The sequence below is a fragment of the Nyctereutes procyonoides genome, unplaced genomic scaffold (assembly GCF_905146905.1).
Source record: "Nyctereutes procyonoides isolate TBG_1078 unplaced genomic scaffold, NYPRO_anot_genome, whole genome shotgun sequence".
Lineage (NCBI taxonomy): Eukaryota > Metazoa > Chordata > Mammalia > Carnivora > Canidae > Nyctereutes > Nyctereutes procyonoides.
The window spans coordinates 2,764,419-2,779,936 of NW_026575118.1; the positions used below are offsets into that span (position 1 = coordinate 2,764,419).

Below are 15,518 nucleotides of genomic sequence, written 5' to 3' on the forward strand. Positions count from 1 at the left end.
CTTGAAGCTATCTTCCCTAGCCTTCAAGGCCACAAACATACTCCCAGTCTTTCACCTACCCACCTCTCTACTGACATGTTCTCTTCTTCCTTTTGGATTCTAACAACATTTACTTATTATCTGTGTATCATTTTCTTCTCCCTCTTGAGATGACTCTCAAGAGATGTATGTCTTCAGCCCCAGTCTCTTTCCCCAAACTACCTAACCACAATCTCATTGCCCATTAGTAATTTCCAGATGTGAGGACACACCAAACTCTACATGTCTTTAATCAAATCCTAACTACATCAAATGGTTTTCTCTCAGTTGACTCCCCTACATTCAACAGTACCAAGACCCTCCCGTTCAGTGTAAGTGATTTTAAGCAACACTACCATCAAAGTCTACTACCATCATGATCTACTCTCATTCAGAACCACTGGTCTCTTACTGCCTCTGTCCTAGTAACATTTGAACACTAATATCTTAGGCCTTTGTGGTCCTTATTATTGCTTATAAACCAGATTACAGAAAATTCCTAAATAGTTTTTCTGATCCTGGCTAAAACACCAAAAACAAATTTAAAAAACTCAACCACCTATCCCTTGCTTTAAAAAAAAAAAAAAAAGGCTTCAATGATATCTAGGTACTGTGAAAGTATCTAGGGGCACCTGGGTGGCTCAGTAGTTGAGTGTCTACCCTTGGCTCAGGTTGTGATCCCAGAGTCCTGGGATCAAGTTCTGCATCAGGCTCCCCATTGGGAGCCTGCTTCTCCTTCTGCCTATGTCTCTGCCTTTCTCTCTGTGTCTCTCATGAATAAATAAATAAAATATTTTTAAAAAGGAAAGTATTCTATATGCATTTTCTTTTTTTTTTTTTTTAATTTTTTTTTTAATTTATTTATGACAGTCACACACACACAGAGAGAGAGAGAGAGAGAGAGGCAGAGACACAGGCAGAGGGAGAAGCAGGCTCCATGCACCGGGAGCCCGACGTGGGATTCGATCCAGGGTCTCCAGGATCGCGCCCTGGGCCAAAGGCAGGCGCTAAACCGCTGCGCCACCCAGGGATCCCCTCTATATGCATTTTCTTATTTAATCCTCATAACAAACCAGAATTAGACACTATTTTTATTTCCATTTTGTAGATTTAAAAAAATAGAGATTTAGGAAAATAACCAGCCCAAGGATACAGATATGGCAAGTAGTGGAACAGGAATCCAACCCAGGCAGCTTGTTCCAGAGCCTTTCTTCTTGATCACTGGTTACTCAGTCTAAGTCCTAGGATTGGCAGTCAGACTACCACATAATAATGCCTTAATTAAGCTTGCCATCTATCTCTGGGCTATCCTTATTCCCAAATGAGAATAGTAGAGTACAATATTTAAGATCCTTGGACTCTGAGGCTCAAATCCCAGCTCTAGCATTTAACACATGACCATGGACAAACTGCCCTCTTCTAAATATGTTTCTTCTATATAAAATAAGAATACTAAGGGTGCCTACCTTGTGCAGTTGGGAAGACTAAATATGATTTAGAAAATAGTAAACCAATGCCTGGCTCATGGCAAGCCCTCAGTAAGTGTTAGCCATCGTACCTATCATAATTCCAGCCCCCTGCAATTTCTGCATATTCTTTTCTTGCCTAGCTTTGAAGATCAAGGTCTTGCACAGCCCACAGCAATCTGTTCCTCTTCTGCATGCATAGAATGTTTTTTACTCACTTGTCATTAAGCATAAATTTATTTGTATTTTAATAAAAATAACAGTATCATTCATAATATCTACCGTATTCAGGGATTGCTTTGATCACCCCACAATCTTCATCATGACCTTCTGAAGTAGGTACTACCAGGATCCCTCTTTTGCAAGTGATCACACTAAGGCACAGAAAGCTTAAACAGCTAACCTAAGGTCATACAACTAATAGGTAGAGGAGCCCAGCAGGTCTAGTTCCAGAATCCATGTTCTTTACCATTACTTAATATTTAACATCTGTTTCCATGTCTCCTCTAGGAAACTGCAAAACCGAAAAACAAGGATGGTATCTTTTCTAGATCCTCCATGAGGCCAAATACGGGCTTTTCTACAGATTGACAAGCAACAAATATTTGATGGATTAATATTCCCAACGCTGCACAGTCACTTGCATCAGGACCTAAGCCTTCTGTATTTATTCTGTTCTCTTACCATCCCTTTTCAATAACTATCTTCTTTTAAAAATAACTATCTTTAGGTTCTTTCAAAACAGGTAAACCAGGTTTAGATTTTAGCTGGAAGCCAAAATACAACAGGAGTCAACAGTATAATAATTATTTCTCTTCCTAACCCCTAATCACAGAAAGGCAATCTGCTCTGCAAGGATGCAAGCCTGTAGACCAAAATCAGGACATCTAGATTCTCCTCTTGGCCTTGCTGTCATTAGCCCATCTCAACACTATCTTTAAATTACCTGCACCCAGCTATTATAAACATAAGTGACATTGATTACTATTCTGTACAAATGTGGGATTGGGTTCATGCCCTAAGACTTGGAAGAACCTCTCTTTCCAGACCTCACAATTTTAACTCTGCTATTCCAGAACTAAAAAGTATGCAAAGACAATCCCAGAAAACTTTTCCTCAATAGTTTGGCTAGAATTGGATTTCTTTTCATCATCAACACTTTGCTTCAATTTCATCAATAGCTATTTGAAAATATATTTTTTAAAGATTTTACTTATTTATTCATGAGAGACACAGAGAGTAGGCAGAGATACAGGCAGAGGGAGAAGCAGGCTGCTCGCAGGGAGCCCGATGTGGGACTCAATCCCAGAACTCCAGAATCACGACCTGAGCCAAAGGCAGACACTCAACCACTGAGCCACCCAGGTGCCCCTATTTAAAAGTATTTTAAAATGATATTTCTATTTGACCCAACTCGATTCTTCTTCCACCCCAAATACAAACACTAACTACACAAATGCCTTCATGTCTACTCTCTCTGGGGGATGATCAATTTAAGGAAGAAAAATAAATCCTCCTGTTTCAAGGCTCTTTCTTTTGCATCATTTTCTCCTAACATTCCAACCACATTTCATTTATTCAAAGGGACTAAAACCCTTTTATACTCAGTCCTTCCATATGGTACTCCTCCACTTGGAATCTGCTTCCCTAACTTTCTCGCTAACTCCTCTCAATTTTCAGGTCTGCTTAACTGTCTTCTCAGAGAAGCTTTCTCCACATCCTCACTCTAAATTGATGCCCCCTTTTTAGAGTCACTGGACTCTCAATTTATCCTTTACAGAACTATCACAGTTTGTAATTATGTTCATTTGTTGACTAGTTAACTAATTTCTTATTTCCCCCACAGGACTATAAGTTATGAGGTATGAGACCAAATTATGAAAACACACATTCTGACACCAGTGGTGCTCTAGAGAACATGAAGCAATTACCTGCTTGTGGCCTACCAACAAACTGATCCATAGGACTTTGCAGGTCCTCAAATAGCTGATCAAATACCTCAATGGTCTTTGTGCTGGAGAAAGCCCCAGACTCCATTACCTCCCATTGTGTTGGCCTGACAACACTTAAAGGGACAACTGATGTACCTGGTCACTGTTTCTCTACATAGATTTTAAATTCTCCACAGTCCATTGAAATGGTCATGGTGTTACAAACCCTACTCTATATCTGTACAGGTGAACTTGCCAGATGAATGAATCTGTATTTCATTAGACATATACTTTCTGAGAAAAAGGCCAACAGGCTCAATGGTGGATGGTTCATTTCTGCTTACACATACACATACACAATAGTGTATGGTTCCTTTCTACTTATACATAAGCCAAAATGTAGAGCCAAACAAATTGTACCCAATGGCCAAACTAAGATAACCTAAAGAAAAATATACTCAGATGAAGGGCATTACCAAGAAGGCATGGGCCTGAATTAAAACCTAAGGAATTTAAAGAGAAGAAGAAATACCACAAAGAGGCATTATTAAGAAGGCACAGAATAGTTGGGGTGAACTCCTTAGATGTTCCCAACATTCAAAGCAATGGGCATGGATTCTCAAAGGTACTTCAATCTTGGAATAACACCAAATTTCTTTAGGTTCTCAGGTGTAAAGTAAAGACATCAGATCTAATGTTCTACAGTTATATATTATTATGCTGTTATATAGGATTGGTACCCTAAACCATGGAGTTAACAGAACTATTAAACTTTGTACTGCTCAGATGAACCCAAATGTTTTCTCAATATTTAGTAACAAATTTGAGTAGGATATTGTAAACATGATATATATGCAGAAAAGGCAGACAAATGAATGGTGATACAGAAACCATTAGACATAAGGTGTGACTGTGAGAAGTGAAAATATTTATCTTTGGAAAGAGAAGTCTTAAAGAGAAACTAACAGTCCTTTACGTACCAAGAGACAGATGTCACAATGATGATTTATTCTATTTTACTTTATAGGCTACAATTGATCAGTAGGTAAAGATTGCAGGGAAGCATTTGACTCCATTGAAAAGCAAAACTTAAAAATTAGCTAGGTCTAGCAAATATATATACTTCCTCTAAAATAAACTGACCTCCTTTGTCACTGGATGTCTCAGAAGCTGCATGAGCAGCTTCAAAGACTATTTTAAAGCAAGGGGCAACAAACTTTTTGCAAAGGGATTTGAGGGCCACATATAGTCTCTGTTACACATTCTTTTTGCATGTGTGTTTTTACAACCCTTAAAAATATAAAAACCATCCTTAGCTTACAGGCCACATAAAAGCAGGTAGTTTGTGGATTCCTATTCTAGAAAAGTGCTTTCCAATAGAAATATGAGTCACATGTGTAACTTAAAATTTTCAAAAACAAAAAACGACAAAAAGAACACAAAAATTTTTTTAACATCCACATTCAAAAGGTAAAAAGAAAGAGGTGAAGTTCATTTTAGTATATTTTATTTAATCCAATGTATCAAAAAATTATCATTCTAACATGAAAATAAAATTACTAGTGAGATATTTTACCTTTTTCTAAAACTAAGTCTTTGAAATCCAGTGTATATTTTACACTTAGAGCATATCTCAATTCAAATTAGTCAGATGCTCATTAGCTACTTGTGGCTAGTGGCTATCATACTAGACAGAGTGGTTCCAGAGAAACTTGTGCACTCCACTGAGAAATAGAAAAGAGAACCTTCCAATCAACACTTTTTTTTTCTTACACTTACTTCTAAAGATTCAAATTGACGAAGAAAGAAAATGTATTATTAGTAGTAATGTATTAGTAGTAATGACTGCTGAGATGACTGGCAACCTACTTGGAAAAAGAAAACTGGATCCCTTCTTGTTCCTTACTCCAATATAAAGTCCAGATAGAAATGAGAAGTCAATCTAAAAAAGTAAAATACACTCAAAGGCTAGTAAAGATAAAAGAATGCCAAAAAAAGGGGGTAGGGATGTTATTTTTAACCACCAGATTGGAAAGATCGAGAAAGAGTGATTTCCTCAAACTCAATAAAACTGTTTTACAAATCAGATACTGTAGGTGGGAACATACACATATATGACCTTTCTTAAGGGCAGCTTTATAATCTGTATAAATATGTACCTCCCTTCTGGAAATTTACCCTAAGAGGGGATCCCTGGGTGGCTCAGTGGTTTAGCGCCTGCCTTCGGCCCACGGCGTGATCCTGGAGTCCCGGGATCAAGCCCCACATCGGGCTCCCTGCATGGAGCCTGCTTCTCCCTCTGCCTGTGTCTCTGCCTCTCTCTCTGTGTGTGTGTCTCTCATGAATAAATAAACAAAATCTTTTTTTTTTAAAATATTTTATTTATTTATGCATGAGAGACATATATAGAGAGAGGCAGAGACACAGGCAGAGGGAGAAGCAGGCTCCATGCACCGGAAGCCCGACGTGGGACTCGATCCTGGGTCTCCAGGATCGCGCCCTGGGCCAAAGGCAGGCGCCAAACCGCTGCGCCACCCAGGGATCCCAATAAACAAAATCTTAAAAAAAAAAATTTACCCTAAGAGGTAGTGTACCTAAGAGGTACATCAAAAAGATGAAGGCATAAGGATATTCACTGAAGCATGATCCATGAGAGGAAATAGCTGGAAGCAATTTAAATGTCCACCAATAGGACAGATCAAATAAAATAAGGTCATTAAAATAATGTAGGTTTCTTACAGAAAGATGTTGAAATTGCTGAGGGGGAAATGCAAGTTATTGAACAGCATGTAAGTGTTACCTCATTTATGTAAAATGCCAAGTTTCAGATAAATGTTCACATTCATAAAGAGACATCAGAAGGGTATTTAATAAAATGTATGCAATGATTATGTCTGATAGGGGTAGGTTTGGGATCATTTTCTTTGGACACGATTATATAGGTTTATCTTCATTTTTTTTATGATGATCACCTGACACCTTTTATCCCAGAGAAGTTTTTATAACCTTCTCAGCATGATGTTATTTTTCAACTAACACTTTTAGAAATATCTTTTATATGTGTAATTTTACAGAGTATGCTACATGCACCACAGTGTGGTGAACACATTTTTTCCACTGAGAGGACACTGTCTTGATGCTCACATGCAACTAGTACTCTTAGGAATATCTTTTTATACATGTGACTTTACAGAGCATACTATCTATAGCATAGTGTGGTGAATTCATTCACTCACTGAAATACTGCTCTGATTCAAGGAATTATTAGCACTCTTAGAAACACGTTTTAAACATGTCTTTACATAGTGTCACACATGTACCACGAAGTGGTGACATTATTGTCAATGTAATAATTAACATTATTTTTTTATTTTCTGATTAATATAAAACTTAATTAATTGAGGAAAATTAAAAAGGAAATATTAAAAGTAAACAAACATCCTCTTCTTTTCATAGGTTAGAGAGATAGTGGGGAGAACTATAGGTGGTAAAGAAACCTAATAAACCAGACAAAAGAGGAAGCCATTTGCCTTTCCCAAGTTAAGCTATAATTTCATTCCTGTACAAAGCACAGGAAGGGTATTTTTGACTTCATTTTCTTGTGGTAATGTTATAATAATAATACATATCAAAAAACCAGTTCTTAAGAGATGAAAGACATCCTTGAAACATATCTACAGAATATAACACATGAAGAAAACTTCCTTTTTAACCCAAAACACTCTCCTATATAATTCAAGGAACTTACCCAAAGTTAACATCACTAGAAAAGTTGCCTGAATTCTGCAGAAATGACAAACTATGAACAAAAAAGTAAGAACTTTCATGTCTTCGTAAATTACAATAAATAAATACAGAGTAAAAAAAATAAAATAAAATCCTACTAAACATAAAGGATGAATTCATGTGAAGAGTTCTTTGCTAGTTTGTCCTCCACTCCTCAACAAGCTAAGTCACTTAAAATACAGACAGGAATAAAGGTAATTTTATATAATGTCATTTTTTAGCTACTAGGTTTTCCAAGTTTGGAGTTTATAAGATCTATAAAACCACAGGACTATGGGATACAAATAAAATTTGACTCTAAAAATCTTTTCCTCTCCTATCACTATCATTCTACAAAACCCTAGATTATTTTCTCTCAAGTAATGAAAATTTAGCACATGGCTCATTCACAACAGACTCACAGGATCGATCTCACTGGCATTACAATAGATGCCCTGAAACAATCAGTGTCCTTCTGGGGCAATAGTCTCCAAATGAAAACAGTAAGACACAAACAGGTGATCAACATTAAAATATTTTCTTAATTCAGGGAAAGAAGCCAACTGCTATTTCAAGAATTAAAAGGCTGTCTTTTTATTGAACTGTCATGCTAGCTCTCCAACAGGCAGGCAGTGGAGACATTTTAAATGATTACCTTTAGGAGGAAAATACGACTTGCTTTCAGCTTTGTGAGGCCAATCTACAACAAGAGGTCCAAACCTGCGAAAGCTGGCAGTGATCTCATCTATAAAAAAAAGAAGGAATCTTAGCAAGAGAAAAAATATATTGCAAGCATAAGGCATGTATTTTTATTTAAAAAATAGTTTGAGAGCTATTTCTAAAGCATTATTACAGAAGGCAAACCTACTAAGTGAAGTACAATTGTTTGCTGGGTATGTTTGGTTATGCACTTTCAACCACGCAGAGTGTGTTTCTAACTATAATTAATTGCTCTTCACTGCCAACAAATCTGATGTAAAGTATTTGCAAGAAAAAAATCTGACATTAGCTAAGGTGACCTGTCAAGTTAAAAAAAAAAAAAAGGAATTCTAAATAGAGGAATGTTCTGTTTTTAGAAAAAATGCAGAAGTACACAAAATATTTAAAATGTACTTTCACTTATGCAAAATAATCTCTAAAATATCTAAGATAATTAATATTAGGTTATGATTATTAGTAATCTAAGATTATTATCTGTAAGATTATTTTAGAAATAGATAATTCTTTTGGTGAGGAGTCAGGTGTTATGTAGGTAATTCCATTTGATGATAAAAAGTTAAAAACCAATGATCTTTTCTCTCATACTTATTTACCTACTACACATCCTATAAAGAAAATGTTTCCAAAGTTATAGCTCAATAAATTTACCTTTTCCTTCTGATTCCTGACTCAAAGCAGGTTATAACTTAGCTCCTACTCAGATTTAAGTTGCTACTCTCTCAACCATGATCTTAACTTTGTCTTAAAAGAAATCCAATTGATAGATGATATTAACACTAGTATGAGAATAGTTTGGAAGAAAATGAGTCTCCATCTCTGTACGGCTTTTTTTTTTTTTTTTAAAGAAATGCTATTTATAAATTTTTTTTGAATTTATTTATTTATGATAGTCACAGAGAGGAGAGAGAGAGAAAGAGAGAGAGAGAGAGAGGGGCAGAGACACAGGCAGAGGGAGAAGCAGGCTCCATGCACTGGGAGCCTGATATGGGATTCGATCCCGGGTCTCCAGGATCGCGCCCTGGGCCAAAGGCAGGCGCCAAACCGCTGCGCCACCCAGGGATCCCTCTTTTTTTTAATAATAAATTTATTTTTTATTGGTGTTCAATTTGCCAACATACAGAATAACACCCAGTGCTCATCCCGTCAAGTGCCCCCCTCAGTGCCCGTCACCCAGTCACCCCCACCCCCCACCCTCCTCCCCTTCCACCACCCCTAGTTCGTTTCCCAGAGTTAGGAGTCTTCATGATCTGTCTCCCTTTCTGATATTTCCTACCATTTCTTCTCCCTTCCCTTCTATTCCCTTTCACTATTATTTATATTCCCCAAATGAATGAGACCATATAATGTTTGTCCTTCTCCGATTGACTTATTTCACTCAGCATAATACCCTCCAGTTCCATCCATGTTGAAGCAAATGGTGGGTCTGTAGGGCTTTAAAGCAATAAGTCTTAAACTATTTCTAGAGTATTTCTTTCTCATCATGAAAAAAGAAAATCATGATAAACTAGAGAAATATCACAGCTAAAACAATACTGACAAAACAATTGTTTTATTATTATTATTTTTTAAAACAATTTTTTTAACAATATTTTTATGGCAGATCCAAAGCCTACTAGAACTACAGTTGTTGTTTTTTCCCTTAAGTTGTCATAATTTTATTTCATTCGTCCATTCAACAAATACTTATAGACAACCTACTATGTGTTGATTGGCTTTGGGCATAAGTGAAAACTCACTTTTATATCAACAGTATCGCAAGAACATTATTAAGAAAAATTCTAATTAGTCTTTATTCCTTTAAAGGCAAGGGAGCTCTTTATTAATAGATATCTATATTAAAATATGAGATGGGACAGTGTGATGAACATGAGCAAAAGTGCTGGAATCAGACTAATTTTGAATGTCAGCTGCGCCATTAACTACATAACCCCAAAACTCTCTCTTCAGTTTCCTTATCTATAAAATGGAGTTGGTAGGATATGCTTTAAAGGATAGCTATAAGGATTTAAATTGGATAATGTGAAGTGCTTAGCATAATTATGGGCTAATAAAGAGTATCATAAATGTTAACTTTCATTATTATTTTACAGCTTATCCCCAAATTAATGATTAGGAAACAAGAAGCTGTTGGGAGACCTCTCTATATGAACACAGTTAAACACCAGACCTGGAATGCTCCATTTATTACATCCCCATCTATTGAATATTTTCATCCTCCAAACATGAAAATAGCAATGTTCCAAAGCTGCTTGGAGAGGAGAGGCAGGGTCAAATCACACAGAGAACAAACTTGGCCTTTATAAAGTCATTAATGAATGCATTGTACCTTCATCGATATCAGGAGGAAGGCCTCCAACAAACACCTTTCTTGAGTAACGTTCTACTCGTTCTCCATTTTGACAGCGAGTGGGAGAACTTAAGCCAGATGACAAGGATTGATCACCATGACTGTCATCCAGGAAGGCATCTTCAAAGGGAAAGAGAGAAGACCGACCTGAAACAAATGTGGAAGTTTCTACAGTTAAAATTATTTTCTTGGATAACAAATGCTTTATTAGGAGCCAAAGCATAGAGTGAACCATACAAAAAAAAATGTATCCTGAATTGTGATTTTTACAATAGGATGAGTGACTGCATATTGCAGAGCTTAGACAATACCATCATTTTTGTGTAAAGGTATGCATAATACATAAATAACTAAATTGATAGAAGCATCAAAAATTACAGCTGTTTTCACTGTTAAAAATCATTACCTTTTACTCATACTGTCCCTATCACTGCTGCTAAGAGTATTCAGCAGTTATTTTTTCCTTTCCCCAGGCATTTCTTAAAATAAATGAAAAAGTAATCTTTATTCACAGATTTTTATTTGCTCAAAGGTTCAGACTGGCTGGCCCTGACAATGGAGGGAATATTAAACTGATAACAAAAGCTGATAACCTCTCTGGTTTAGCAGGACTATAGATGATCAAATTTTCCCTGTCACTCTGAGCTAATCCAATCTGGGAACAAACATTTGCAATAATAACAGGTGGAACAAGTAAATGAGAACACATAAATTAAGATGTGGGAGTACAGATACAGAAGTGGTTATGACATCCTTACCCTACTAATCTAGGCAGTAGTTTATATCGCTCAAAAAAATTTGCATTGTTAATTCTAAATCCAAATAAAGTCTATACAGCAAAGGCATTACCCTTTCTACATGACTGTAAGAAAGATGCCAGCAGTTAGAGTCTGTTAATAAATGTAACACAATAATGCTATCCAGCATTACAAAATAAAATCTCAGTTTAAAAACAAATAAACATATTTCCTGTTTGAGTCAGTGAGTTCCTGGTAAAACTTTCCATTAGGTTACACTCTAAAAATGAACTGTCTTGAGCACTCAAACTTTTGAAAGAAAGAATTCCCCTCTAAAATAAATTCATACACTCTTCAAAAAAGAACAAAACAAAACAACAAAAAAAGAACAGTATCTTCCCCATTTAGTCTACCCTGGCTATATTTCCCTGAAACCTACTAGTTTCTGCGTCACTACAGACTTTTAAAATAGAATATAAATAACCTTATAAAAATACTGAACATTTATTTCTTTTACCAAAAAATGGCTACTAATATAACTCTGTTTACTTCATGAACAATCCAAATGGTATAAGAAAGGCACTATTTTGATGTTGGGAGTTAATAAATAAAAGGACCTAAGAATTTTTTGTTCAGCTCTTCCCAGATTAGCTACAAAGAAGCAGAATAAAATTTGTCACCTCATGTCACCTAGCTTTCTGAGCCAGGCAGGAACAAACAATAGGCAGCAAATTCTCATCCCTTGATGTCTGTTTTGATCACTGGGGGTAAAAGAAATAGATTTGCAGCCAACTATAGGCAAAATGACCTTTCCAACGACATCCAGAGATGTACTCCAACTGTCAGGTTTGCTTTTCACATAGTCCACACTCAGAGTTACATGCTTACTCTGTGACAGCCACACACCTAAATCAGCGTTTCTTACAGAAAACTCCTATCCCCACCTCTTATCCTCAACACTAGTAACATGTGATGCTCAAAAAACAAAGGCTGATGGGGGCAGGGATGGAGGAGACAACTAAATAATACTGGAAAATACTGTACATCTTAGGCCCTTCCCACACATTCACAATCCACATTAGAATACAAAAGGCTGGGAAAAGTTCTGCAGTAAACTAATTTGATCCAGCATTACCTGGATTTAGGATAAAGGAAATGTTAACATATATAACTCAGTGGGAAACACTTGAAGAAATATTTATCCATATCCTAGATCACCAAATAGGAGTTATTTGAAAATTATTGACAAAGAAATCAAGTCTGGTGAAAGACAGGCAAATGCATAATATAAAACAAAGAAAGAAGTACTAAGAGAAGACCATACCACAAACACAATTTATTGTCCTATGGGAGATGGGGGTGGGCAGTGTCCTTTAGGGTGATTTCACAGGAAGGCAAACTTGAGCAGAAGGTCTTGTAAGGAATCCCTGGGTGGCGCAGCGGTTTGGCGCCTGCCTTTGGCCCAGGGCGCGATCCTGGAGACCCGGGATCGAATCCCACATCGGGCTCCCGGTGCATGGAGTCTGCTTCTCCCTCTGCCTGTGTCTCTGCCTCTCTCTCTCTCTCTCTCTGTGACTATCATAAATAAATAAATAATTTAAAAAAAAAGAAGGTCTTGTAAGGTTGGGAGTTTCTAAGGTAAAGCGCAGGAATCCATAGAGAAAGAACTTTCAAAACAGCTTTGATCTTGGGGCACTTGGGCCACTCAGTCTGTTAAGCGTCTGCCTTTGGCTCAGGTCATGATCTCAGAGTCCTGAGATCGAGTCCCACATTGGGCTCCCTGCTCAGCAGGAAGTCGGCTTCTCCTTCTTCCTCTGCCGCTCCCCCTGCTTATGCTCCCTCTCAATCAAATAAAAATATAAAGTCTTAAAAAAGAAAAAAAACAGCTTGATCTTTCTCTCTAAACCAAGTCCTCTAGCATTCTCTACAACCTCAAAACAGAAATGACTATTATCCACACCCAATTCAATCCAAAAATCTAGGAGTCCTCCTTGACATCTCCCTTTCTTTCTTACTTCACATCTAACCTCTCTCTCTAAATTCTATCAGTTCAAGCTATGAAATAATTCGTCTATTCACTTCTCCCATCTTCAGTCTTTAACACTCTGGGGTCCAGATCACCATCATCTCTGCCTTGAACTAATGGGTCTAATAAGCCTATATGACAGCCTCTTTAGTCTACCAGATTCTATCTTCAACCCCACAATGCTTTCTCCATACAACAGCCCAAGTCACCATTTTCAAATATTAATTTGGACACACTCCTCACCTTTATCCTTAAAACCCCTCATTAATATCCCACTGTTTTTGAATTAAGTACAAAAAACACTACTGTAAACTATAAGGCCTCTGCCATCTCCTACATCATAGCTGCTGCCTCTTTCCCTCTGGTTCAGTAACCACCAATCATACAGACAGACCTCCCTCAAACTTTCTCCTTTGCCTCCAACATTAAGTACAAGGGGTTTCCCTCTCCCCCAAATAAATACTCTTCCCAACTCCCCAGTTTTCTAGTTAGTTCCCACTAATCCTTCAGGTCTCAGCTGAAAAGTCATTTCCTCAGGTGGAACTCTCCTGAATTTCTAAGATTACATTACATTAGGTTCCCTTTTTTATCCATTCATAGCACTTCTCCTAAACTTTTCCAGTCACCATTACACTATCGTGTGGGTTTATATTTGGTATCTCATTCTTCAGCCCCATTAAACTGTAAGCTCTATTAAGACAGGGACCAATTTAATCTTGTTCAGCACTGTATCTTCATGTCCTAATGAGGGCACTTAAAAGGTATTCAATAAATATTAAAAGTGAAGCAGTATCCAGAAAAGGATAACAGTACATGCAAAGACAAGCTGCTGCAAGTATATGCTGGAACACAGCACATATGGGTGAGAATGGCAAGAGATGGAACCATGTCCTAGGAAACTGAGACATTTTCTATTGCTTCTAGTTGCTCAAACATATTCTATGTTCTATATTACAAAAGCAATAGTAAATTTCCCCATTTTCCAAATTTAATATTTCCTTTTAATAACAGCTTTCTTTTTAACTTCACTCGCTTCCTGGAGACTGATACTCCCATCTAATTCATCTTCCATCCTGTCAGAATGACTTTTCTGAGATGCCTGTGACCATGTCATTCCCTCCACTCCACATCCTACAATAGCTACTATCACCTTCACCAGCAACTTGCACCCACAGAAAGAGGGGGTGGGGTGAGAGTCTAAAGAACTGTGGGACCATCCAGATGAGAGAAAGAGGAAATCTTGAACAAGAACACTGAAGAAGGAGAAGATACTCAAGACATTCTGGAACAAAGAGAACTTTCTTTGTGTGTAGCCAACATAACCATAGCTTCCCAGACTGTATTTGGTGAAGAAAATAAAAGCAAGGGTTAAATGTAAAAATTTGGACTGTTTTAAAAATTGGTTATGGGTAATTAGGAAACTTGCAAAGGTTTTAAAACCAAACCTCTGTCTTATTAGTAGTACCTAGAGTACTATAGACTTTAGTGATAAAGTTATCCTTGGAAATGAAACTGCGAAGAATCCACATATATTATGATGTTTCTCTGTGGGTAAGAACTAAGAATATAGATCTCAGAGCCCAATATCCAGATCTACTTAATCTGAATGCATAGAGTTCAAATTTGAAAATCTGCACTTTTAACAATCTCCCCAGTGACCCCTATGCTCAGTTTAAGAGCAACTAAAATCGATTTTAACTGTCTGTAGTAGGCATTCACCAAAAGTGATACTGTGTGAAGTATATGGAGCCTTGGGAAACATCCAAGTTCAGTCAAGTTAAAGAAAGTATATCCTCAGGAACAGAATGTAAAATCTATAATCTAGTCAACCTTACTGTAACATGGTTGCCTTAAGTGCTGACAAAAACTTAAGTCTGTAGGAAGCATTTAAAAGAAATATAGAGAAAAAAAAAGAATTATAGACCAAAAGAAGAGAGTTTTATCATACTGGTAAGATTATTCCTCTGTGGACAGAATGGTTCATTTGATGATTCCATAGCCTAAAAACCATCTTTCCCTATGCTCTAATTATTAGCTCTTGAAGGACTGTTCTATTACCTAATTTAGTACTTTGCTACTGTGAAGAGGTACCACTGTGACTCCTAAAGTAGTAGACACATAATCAGCCACTAGAATTGTCTTTCTGTTACATTCATTTCTATAAGTTAAAACATTGGTATTCTGATTTGTCCAGGTTCTTCATGAGGTCAGTATTTATACATTCATTTGGTTGGCATAATTACAATTCCCCTGAAGACATCATCCTTGGGAAGACTAGTAAAATTTTAGTTTCCAAATATGTGTTACTAGAAACTGAAACTTTAAAAGGCTACACCCAAATTGTGTCCCACAAGAGGCGCTACTTCACTAACTAGCATCTCTCTGACATACTACGTTTCTTTAATAAAAACATTGCCCAGGACCAATACATTTTAGGTAAGCTATGTTACTTCCCCAAAATTATATTCTTATGCACCTAGCATATTAGTCTGCTTTAGAATCTGATAC

The 15,518-nt window shown here is 36.9% G+C and overlaps 1 protein-coding gene across 7 annotated transcripts in view; it reads right to left on the reverse strand.

Moving 5' to 3' along the window:
• Positions 1-15,518, reverse strand: part of CPEB3 (cytoplasmic polyadenylation element binding protein 3) — a 199,305-nt gene that overhangs the window by 65,875 nt on the left and 117,912 nt on the right. For all 7 annotated transcript variants that reach the window (XM_055334401.1, XM_055334397.1, XM_055334398.1 and 4 more), the window contains 2 exons: positions 10,227-10,394; positions 7,836-7,925 (listed from right to left, as the gene is read on the reverse strand). In XM_055334401.1, coding sequence (XP_055190376.1) covers positions 7,836-7,925; positions 10,227-10,394 — 258 coding nt within the window. The remainder of the gene's footprint in view (positions 1-7,835; positions 7,926-10,226; positions 10,395-15,518) is intronic.